We start from the raw sequence: 11060 nt of genomic DNA on the forward strand, positions 1-11060 counted from the left end.
TTGCTGGTTACTCAGATATTTATTCTGGGCATTACGTGCAATTTCAAACTTATGCACCTCATTTGGCTTTATATACCAGCAGTATGGGCATTAACCAAGCTCTAGCATGCCTTTATTTTTAGAGTTGTACTATAAATAGCCTTATAAACCCAGAAAGCCAAAAATCTAACCTTCAAATGTATAAATACCCAGCTGGCAGATTTAGCTATGAACATCTACCTAGAGGGGACAGGGAAAGAGACAAGAATATGGGGTGCTCAGCTGCAGTAACCTGATGACATACATGATGGCTGCTGCTTATATGGGAAAACAATAGGAAGAGCATCAAATTAACTGAGGATGGGGCAGCAGGGACTCGGTGCATCTCATTTGGCAATGGCTAACTTATTCCAGGGGTCCAAGTCTTCTTCAGCCAGTCTAGCTATGTGGGGGTTGAGCAGCCCAACCCCAACGCCTGAGGTGACTTCGTATCATCACATCCCTGGAGCATCTCTCTATTCCAGTGCTGGAGACAGCCCAGCTCAGAGGCAGCATACAAGCCTCAGGCAAGTTGTGCTGAGCTGGGTGTAAGATGGTTTTCCAAAGACTTGTTCAGAGAAACAGCTTAGGCCTAGCTCAAGGTTGGGGAGCCTATGGCCTTCTAGATGTAGCTTGACTACAGCTTGACTACAGCTCCCACCATACACGGCAATTTGCAACGTTGGCTGGAGCAAATGGTATGTGGGGATTCCTACAGATTCTGAAGGGCCAGAGGCTTCCCAACCCAATGCAGTTTTCCCCAACTGACAACCAGGAAAGGCAAGTGGACGGCCAGTTTGGGAGTTTATGGCTCTCAGGCACAATGTGTGGTGCTTGGGCTGTGTCAACCTCAAAAGCAAAGCAGGCCACATTCATCACAGAAGTGCAACGGTCAACCCAACAGCCCCTGCGAGACCAGCAGCAACATGCCAGACGCCACCTCTGAGCCAAATAGGCCAGAAAGGCTGGATACAGGTCAGGGGCCACCAGTCTGGTCCCCCCTCCTGTAAAAGGGTAATATTCTTGACTACCAATATTTCCATTGGTGGCCAGATCCTACAGAGCAATTGCAACCCCCTGCAGTTGGTAGATGCTCTTTCCTCCCTTACTAATCTGCAGCTCAACAGTTTATCTCCCTGCTGTTGATCAGCAACTTGCATCCACCAGGACCTCAAAAGGGGCAAGTAGTCACTGCAGCCCTTTAACAGCAGCTCTATCGCAAAAAGGGGGACCCATTCCTCACGGGAGGGATGCTGGTTTCTAATCACCATGAATGCATGTTGAGTCAAAAGGGGGCAGAGGGCTTACAAATACTTTCAACCCTGCATAAATAAGGCTTCTGTGGATCACAGCAGTGAGGGTACAAACCCTATTTGTTCGACAGCGTGCTGTAGCTTCAAGTTCAAACCAGCAGCTGCCTTTGACTCAGAAGTTCTGATCACAATCTGTGGAGTCCCCCTTCCCATCCTCCGTTCACTCCATTGCCACTGGCTGCATCCCCTCCACATCCCGGCACTTGGAGTTTACCAGCTCCCTGCGGATCTCTGGAGATATCTGGGGGTGGCTGTGAAACTTGAGCAGCTCTAAGAGAGCTTCTTTCTGCTCTGAGGACAGGTCCTCTTTGTATCGCTGGGCAAAGGTCAGGAGGCACTGGTGCCAGAGGACAGGCAGGGTGCGTCGGTCCGTCCGGAAGGCGAGGAAGTGAAAGACCAGGGCATCCACCACGCGGAAAGGCAAGGCGTACTTCTTGTCAATGAGCAGGCGGAGAAAGATGCTATTGGCGCCACTGTACTCCATCTCAGCAATCTTTAGCATAGCAGCCCTGTGGGGGTGGAGGAGGGGAAGAAAAGGAGGGAGGAGCAAATGAGGCTTTGTTGCAGGTCCACATCAATGGATGACCCTCCATTCATGAAAGCCAAGGGAAGAGAAAAAGTGACACAAGGAAATTGCCATAGTTTAGTTAAGTACTCTCTGGGAGGTTCCTTTGATAGTCACACTGCAGACCCTCAGCCCAGCTACAAGCGTGGCTTCAGAATACAATCTGTAATGGGGAAGCCCATACAGGCTTAGAAAGACTTTCCCCAAGACAGCGCAGGTGTTTCTGACCCCCCCAGGGGGTGAGAGAGATGCATGGGAGAAAAGGCAGGAAAGTCTATCCAGTCCTACCATTCCAGAGTGGCTGGGGAAACACAGCCAGATGGGCAGGGTATAAATAATAAAATTATTCATTATTGTTATCATTAGTGCAATTTCCCTTCCACCTCGAAATTAGCCTAACTCTTCTTACCCGGAGTGAAGGACAGGGATGGAACACTTGGTGAGGATGCTGCCCACGATGATGGCTTCTCGAAGTGTGCATGTTCCTGACTCACATATGGGGAGAAGGATCCCTGGGGAGATGATGGGGGAGAGAAAGGAGCATCATATAGTCATCTCTTATAAAGACACAGAAAGTGTTTCATCAAAGGCTAAAACTATTTTTTTAAGGGGGGGAATCATGCAGTTCTTTCGCATCTAGAAGGCTGGTGCAAGAATATGCAACACACACATACCACACTAGCAACACCTCTGCACAGTTCAGTATTATTTATCAATAAAATCAAGGTTAAGAATAATTCACCAAACCCAGAAGCAGCTTCCCCTTGAGGCTTTCCTCCTCTCCAGTCTTACATCTGGGACTGGAGCCTGTCAAAGAGAAAACTGCCAACTTGGGGGGATGGGGACAGGACTGAGCAGCAGGAATGAGCAATTTTCTTTGTTTCCACTCTGTGTCAGGTTGGTAATGATTTCCCTCATAATTCCATTCTGTATTTGGGGTTTTGTTGTTGAAAAACAAACCCTCACAAAATATGTGATAAATGTGATAAATGCATATTTATCAAGTGCATATTTTGATAATTTTCAACTACCGTGAATTGTATTCCAGAGGCAGCAAAGCTTCCACATGTCAGTTTCTGGAAACCACAGGAGGGGAGAGGGCTCTTGTGTTGAGATTCTGCTTGAGCGTTTCTTTCAGGCCTCTGGGTAGCCACTGTGAGAACAGGATGCTGGACCAGATGGGTCGTTGGCCTGATCCAGCAGGCTCTTGTGTTATTATAGGGAAATATATGAACCCCTGGATAAACCTCATTTCCATGTATTCGTCCTCCAAGGTCAACTTTCCACTCACCTTTGAACCAGGCTCCAGGTTTGAACAAGGCCTTCTTCAACGCCATGTAAAGATGGAAGTTGAGGCGCTTATATTCAGCAATGTCATCTCTGACTCGCGGCAGAAGCACCAGATTGTAGAACCTCTGGGCCATCCTCTCTTTGAGGTTAGAGGAAAAGATCCTAGGGAAAGGAACAAAGGCATTTGGGGAGAGAGGGTGGAAATGGAGAAAAAGAGAAGCAACCTGAGTTAGGATAGTTGGAGAACTGGTCAACTTCCCTCCTTGTGTTTGCACTATGCAATACATGTATTACTGCAGCATTCCACCTTGCCGCCACCCCCCATCTTGACTTTACACTTCAAGCTTTTGAGGCTGCGGAATCATTTTTATTTATCTACACATTTCTATGCTGCCTTTTCAACCTAACCCTTCACAGTTTTGGTTCCTCTTTACCAAATAAAGTGGCAAATTACAACGGTATAAAATAAAAATAAATCCGAAACAAGGACAGCAGCACACACAAAAAGCCAGATCCTTAAATTATTTTGTTCTCATAAAAAATAAAAGAGATGTCCATGCAAGATATATCAGAGTCAGGCAACTAGCCACACACCACCAAACCAATTCCTAATGGTTTATGTGTAAGAGGAGATTCGTTTTAGGAATGGCCTGTGTCTTTCGCCAGAGCTGCACACTGCACTGTGTATCACCAAAGAGGAAGAGGAACCAAAGCTCTCTCTCCGAGAGAACACGGAACAAGCATCAGATGCATTTACACTTGTGGCTTCCTCCCAGGGCCCACTGTGCTGTATCTCAAGAACTCTGGGTGCTAATGCGCTGTTTCAGGTCCTCCTGGCTCAAAGACATGGTGCTAGGAAGGTCTCTCCCCCCCATTTTAAATACTTTATTGAAATTCATAGATAACATACACAATATACCAAGATGAAAACAATCATGTACTAATAATCTTATATATGTTTACAAAAATCAAATTTAAATTAAATTTATGCAATCTCTTTTTTCCTATCTTTTTGCTAACATAGAATAGACTTCCTATCTTTTCCAGATGCATATAACCTTTCTGGTGATGAATGTACTTATCATTATTACCTTACTCTTTCTGTACTTTCTAATACTTTCTTACAACAATTCGTACCATTTTGCTAGTTTCTTAACAGTTTGTTTAGACAAGGGTCATTCAAACGCTGCCATAGATAGAAAGGTCATTTTTTAATCAGACATTGCATATTCTCTTTGTTTCTGCTTGGATACGCTTTGTCAAATAACAGGTTTCTTTTTACAAGAGGAGCCTCATGCACTGCAATACTGGGCAGGAGTAGTTGGGAGGAGGTGTGCTGGTGGTGAGATCAAAGCAACCTGACTGCCCACACACTGGGGAGTGGGACAGGGGGCAGAATCTGATCTTGTGCCCAGGAATTTGAGGGGGGGGGTTCCCACTTCTGAAAAGCAGCAAACTTAAGCACAGGGTGATGTGCATGTGCATGCATTAAAAAGTGCAGTGTAGTGCTACGATCCCCAAATGAAAGAAAAGGAGCTATTGGAAATATAAACACGAATTGCTCTGTAATCAATCCACACATTTACTTTCCCCATGTGTAGGACAGTGATATTGCAGAAATAAGTATCAGTATTATTAAACAAGGATTTTCATTTCTGTATGTCATTGAACATAAGGACTCATCTGCTGCATAGTGCTGTATTTTGGCTATTCGACCTACTGCAGGATGATCAGAGCAAAAAGCAAGAATCAAAGGAATTGTGGCAGCTCATGGGATGGGGCAGGATGAAACCTTCAAGACAACACATTATTCCCTGCAGTGTCACAGATGGAATCCTACCTTGTTGCCTGGTACATGGCAGCTGCTGTCCACGTTTCAGGCTCTGTGATATAGAGGATCTGCTCCCAGTTGGACAAGGCTGGGATGATCTTGAATGCTTTAGGCAGTTTCCCACTCCTATATTTTGACAGCACCTGAAAAAGAAATGGGGGGGGGGTGAATTTAACACGGACAGGCAGACAAGGCTACTTTATTCCAGGGTTTATACCCATTGTTTAAGAGATCTTCAGTGAATGTATTTTAAGAAGCATTCAGATAGGATATTCTTATTTTTCCACATACTAGCAAAATCTGTACCAGTCTATCAGCATGGAAACAAATTCTAGTTAATATTCATATGTATAATGCATCATCTTAACCTATAGTGCCAGCATGGAAACACAGCCATTAGCTGTTCCCCACCCACACCAATCATGCTATGGGTGGTGAATCAGAGCAAGCAAAGAGTTGCCCAAAACTAAGATTTCTAAATGCTGCAGCAGCTGAACTAAGTCCAACCTGATGTGTGCAGAATTACACACACCTATTTGCACAGAAGTAGCATTACTCTTACTTCTTTGACACCCTTGTAGACTTCCAGGACACGGGGATTAAGCTGTGGCATGGGCCGACCAGATATTTCGGACATCACAGTTTCCACCTCTGTCTGCTTCTCAGTGATCTTCTCCATGATAATGTCTGCCAAGGTGCGCCTAATGGGTATCCAGAGGAAACAATATGGATCAGGGAACTTAGAAAGCTCACTGGCAAATCAAAGCAGCAGAGGCAACAATAAGATTGATTCCCAGCCTAGCGTTTAACAGGGGAGATGAAGTTTCCACATGTGATATCCCTTGCTCACATGGCTACCCACCTTTGCTAAGTGAACTGTCTGCCATCTGGTACTGTTCAGTGAAAAAGGCTGATGTGCAATACAAATAAGACTGAAGGTGGCAACAGGCATCTGCTGAGGAACAGTATCTTGGGGTTCTAGCTCAATGAAGATATTGGCAAAAAGAACGGGCAGCTCTCAAAAGTTTTAAAGGTTAAATTAAAATTTCAGTTCACAAAAATAACATGATGCCAAAAGAGAGGTGTCAGCCCAAATCTATTTTGCATGAAGAAATTCTAACGTGGGTAAGTCATATGAGGGCCATAGGTTCCTGCTCTGCATTCCAATCTTGGAGAAAGGAAACTTGGTCATTACTGGGCATGCCAAACAGAATGGGCTGAAAATTGTGCTTCCTGCTACCCGTGCAGTATCAAAGACGGCATGCCTAAAATAATAACTAAAGCACCATCTGCTGGTTAAAACAAAAACAAGAACAGAATTGAAAAGTATACTTGGGTGCTAGCTTGCTTTACTTATTGCTGAGAATCTGAGGAAATCATGCCGGTTCCATAAGCAAAGCAGTGCCAGAATTCTTAGATGAGATATTCCGTTAAGGGTCAGTTCACACATAAAAGTATTACTGTAATACTAAATGGTTTCTACTCAATTGTTCCCTTCTCCGCATACTTTAGCAAAAATTTGCAGATAGTCCAATAAAGAAAAACACAAGGTACCTAGTCACCTGGGGGCCTAAAAAATTCAAATATTTTTACTGTACACAGCTTGACAACAAGTTTTAATTCTCCTACATAAGACTGCAGTTGTTGCTGGGATGTCAGTGGCTTCAGAAAGCAGCACCAAGATCTGTTGTGTGTACAGAGACTACCAGCTTACGTGGAACTCTATCAGAGGTGGGCAACCTTTGCCCCTCCAGATGTTGCTGAACTACAACTCCCATCATCCCTGGCCATTGGCCATGCTTTCTGGGGCTGATGGAAACTGCAGTACAGCAACTTCTGGAGAGTCAAAGTTTCTCCACTCATGGACTATCTGCATGTACCACAGGCACATAAAACACCACAAATGATCATAAGGAAGGAAAACAACCACTGTGAAACTCTCTCATATTTTCTTTCTTCACTCATAAACCTCTCAAGTATAACCAATACAAAATAGGCACTTGCACCCAGGGCTCATTGAAGTGATGAAACTCAGGGTGGGGGTGGAGGTAAAACCATATAGCAAAGATAACTTAGTCACCTAGAAGCCTAACAATTTCAAATAGTTTTACAGTCCTGTACACAGTTCAACGAGCCTTAATCCCCTTCCAGAAAGGAAATGGCTCACAATTAATTTTACATTGGATAACTGTCTTAGAAGAAGTAGGACATTACACATTCTTAAAAACTGCATAAATGAGAATGGACAGGGTGGTAAGGGAAAGAGTATACATACATCTTCCCTACGAGATGGCTGTCCAACAACATAGCCTAATTCAAGCTCAATTCACTCACAGAGGCAAAAACATTAACAGCTTTACTCCACATATGCTCACCCAGGCACTTTTACAAGTCCCACACAATGTCCATTCTGTGCTTGTAGGTATTTCCGTACTGAAAGTTTGGTTCCTTACACTATGGAACTCCCTGCCCGTTGACATTAAGCGAGTACCTTCTCTGTACAGTGTTTTAGCACCTGCTAAAAACATTTATGTTTAGGGAAGCCTACCCAGACATGTAAAGTTGACATGTATAATGTGTGTGTATGTGTGTGTATCTGCTGATATGATTTATATTTTTGTTTGTCAACTTGCTTTCCATGTCTAACTTTTTACCACTAAGCAATCTATAAATACTGCAACATAAAAAATAAAGTCTAAGCAACTGCCAGGATTTGAGCACTCCAGCGTTTACCTCAGTGGCGGATTCTTGTTCATGAACATCTCAATGGCTTTTTCATCCTCTGGATTCACAGTTACCTCATCACAATACTCTCCCTTCCCCAGGGCTGCAGCTTGCTCCAGTGTTGGCCACTCATCATCATCTGTATCTGAATCTCTGTCCTTTGAGGCAGGTCCTGGAAAGAGTAGAACAAATACAGCTTTGTTATCAGAATAAACAAATCCTGGCTTAGTGGTAGAGCGTCTGCCCTGGTTTGATATTTGGCATCACTAAATAAGGCTGGGAATGTGCCCTGTCAGAACCCCTAGAAAGCCACTGCCAATTGCTGTCGAAAATACTGAGCAAGATGGAACAATGGTCTGACTTAGTACAATACAGCTTCCTATGCAGCTTTTTCTTTCTCGGAAACTTAACAAAAAAGAATTATAACTATAACACGTGGAAGCTGCAACAAAGCACTGAAGTGTGAAATGCTCCTACAGTGGTGCCTCGCAAGACGAAATTAATTCGTTCCGCAAGTCTCTTCGTCTTGTGAGTTTTTCGTCTTGCGATGCACGGTTTCCCATAGGAATGCATTGAAAATCAATTAATGCGTTCCTAGGGAAACCGCCTTCAGACCAGGTCCGGGGACAGTCTGTCCCCGGACCTCTTCTGAAGGCTGGGGGGGGGGGACAAGGGCTTTTCTTCCCACCCCCAGCATTTTAAAAAACCCCGGGACAGCGGAGGACTTCTCCGCTGTCCGGGCGATCTTAAAATGCTGGCGGGCGGCATTTTAAAATCGCCCCGGGACAGCGGAGGGCTTCTCCGCTGTCCGGGGCGATTTAAAAGCCCCTGGGAAGGCAGGCAGGGGGGACAAAGACTTTCGCCCCCCGCCCGCCTTCAGAAGGTGTTCCCGCCCCCCCGCCCCGCTTCGGAGCAGCGTTCCGAAGCGGGGCGGCTGGGGCAGGTGTTCCCGCCCCCCCCCCCGCTTCGGAGCAGCGTTCCGAAGCGGGGCGGCTGGGGCAGGTGTTCCCGCCCCCCCGCCCCGCTTTGGAGCAGCGTTCCGAAGCCGGGCGGTACGGGCAGGTGTTCCCTCCCCCCCGCCCGGCTTCGGAGCACCGGGAGAAGCGATCTCCCCGCAGCCCCTTGCTTCAAAAGAGGTCCGGGGGCAGCAGGAAGCGCTTGCCGCTGTCCCCGGACCTCTTTTGAAGCAAGGGGCGGTGGGGAGAAGCGATCTCCCCGCAGCCCCTTGCTTCAAAAGAGGTCCGGGGGCAGCGGGAAGCGCTTCCCGCTGTCCCCGGACCTCTTTTGAAGCAAGGGGTGGTGGGGAGAAGCGATCTCCCCGCAGCCCCTTGCTTCAAAAGAGGTCCGGGGGCAGCGGGAAGCGCTTCCCGCTGTCCCCGGACCTCTTTTGAAGCAAGGGGTGGTGGGGAGAAGCGATCTCCCCGCAGCCTCTTGCTTCAAAAGAGGTCCGGGGGCAGCGGGAAGCGCTTCCCGCTGTCCCCGGACCTGGGGCTGCGGGGAGAAGATCACTTCTCCCTGCAGCCCCTTGCTTCAAAAGAGAAGACCCGCTGTCCCCGGGGCAAGCTTCGTTTTGCGAAGCAAGCCCATAGGGAAATTCGTCTTGCGAGGCAACTCGAAAACGAAAAAACCTTTCGTTTTGCGAGTTTTTCGTCTCGCGAGGCGTTCGTCTTGCGGGGTGCCACTGTACTTCAAATATCTAAAGGGCTGTCACATGGAAGATGGAGCAAGTTCGTTTTCTCCTGCTCTGGAGGGTAAACCTCAAACCAATATCCAACTCTATTCCAAAAATTATCTGTTTCCCATTCTCTCGTCACTTTTTTCTGTTCCTCCCCCCAACCAAGTGGGTTAGCATTTTCTGGCCACTAAGCACTGCCTATTGGGTTTGTCTACAGGCCTCCCAGAGCTTTATAAGCTACAACTTCCACCAGCCCCATCTATGATAAAATATAGTAATAGTAATAATAATAATAATAATAATAATAATAATAATAATAATAATAATAATAATTTATTAATAATAATAATAATTTATTATTTAAATCCCGCCCATCTGGCTAGGTTTCCCCAGCCACTCTGGGCAGCTTCAAATAAAATATTAAAAATACAATAAAACACCAGACATTAAAAACTTCCCTAAACAGGGCTGCATTCAGATGTCTTCTATAAGTCAGATACAGTGGACGCTCGGGTTGCAAATGTGATCCATGAGGGATGCACGTTTGCAACCCGCAGCAGCACACCTGCGGGTTGCGATTCGGTGCTTCTGCGTATGCACAAAGCGCAATTTAGCGCTTCTGTGCATGTGTGTGTACCGAAACCCAGAAGTAACCCATTCCTGTACTTCTGAGTTTCGGCAGTCCGTAACCTGAAAAAACGCAACCTGAAGCGTCTGTAACCCGAGGTATGACTGTAGTTGTTTATTTCCTTGACATCTGGCAGGAGGGCGTTCTACAGGGCGGGCGCCACTACGGAGAAGACCCTTTGCCTGGTTCCCTGCAACCTCAGCAGAAGACCCTCGGAGGAGGACCTCAGGGTCCGGGCTGAACGATGGGGGTGGAGACGCTCCTTCAGGGATAGCATAGCAAGAACAGATGTTGCAGCCCAGCGACACCTGGAGGGAACCAAGCAGGGAGGAGGAGGCTGGCGCTCAGAGAGGGGTCCTTCCCAGCCCCACCTGAAGGTGCAGGGGGTTGGAGTCAAGTAAAGCAAGTGCCGCCCCCCCCCCCGAGCTGCGGCCCAGCCTCCTCGTGGCGAAGAAGAGACCCCGGCGAGCCCACGGGACGCTCACCCAGGACGGTGGTCTTCGCCTTCTCGGGCTCGCCTCCGCCCGCGGCGCCGTGCTCGGCCTCCAGCTCCTCTTGCTGGATCCGAGCCTGTTCCAGGATCCTCCGGGAGAGCTTCTCGTCCACGTACTCGTCCTCGTCCTCGCCGCCATGCTTCCCCGCTTTGCCCCGGCGCTTCACCCTCGTCACGGGCTTCACGGAGTCGCCCTGGAGGATCTGCTCGGCCAGCGGAACGGACGCCGCCTTCGCCGCCCCGCCGGAGCCCCTCGAGCGCTTCACTTTCGGCATGGTGCCCCCCGAGCTGAAGAGCCGGCACACGTGTGAGGAGGAGCCGTTGCAAAGCGCATGCGCGCTCGTGGAGAACCCTTTTCAACTACAGAGGTATGAATTCAGAGAGACGCGTCATTGCCCGGATAGGTGGTTTCCGGGCTCCCGTTGAACTCTACAGCAGAGATTCTTGTGGCATCCCCAGCTATTGAGGCATAGTAAGCCTCACTGCTTATGGAGAAAGCTGGCGGTCAAATAAATTGTGTTAG

General features: G+C 47.5%; 1 protein-coding gene across 1 annotated transcript; it reads right to left on the reverse strand.

The window, feature by feature from the left end:
- BYSL (bystin like) lies at nt 1-10871 on the reverse strand. The gene is made up of 7 exons (XM_081195855.1): nt 10530-10871; nt 7751-7913; nt 5580-5718; nt 5027-5160; nt 3188-3348; nt 2306-2408; nt 1-1840 (listed from the first exon to the last, which is right to left on the reverse strand). Exons 1-7 carry the CDS (start codon nt 10810-10812, stop codon nt 1492-1494), a joined length of 1332 nt encoding a protein of 443 aa, XP_081051981.1. The 5' UTR covers nt 10813-10871; the 3' UTR covers nt 1-1491.
- Between the last annotated feature and the right edge of the window lie 189 nt (nt 10872-11060).

This window comes from Podarcis bocagei (genome assembly GCF_964188305.1).
Source record: "Podarcis bocagei genome assembly, chromosome: 5".
Lineage (NCBI taxonomy): Eukaryota > Metazoa > Chordata > Lepidosauria > Squamata > Lacertidae > Podarcis > Podarcis bocagei.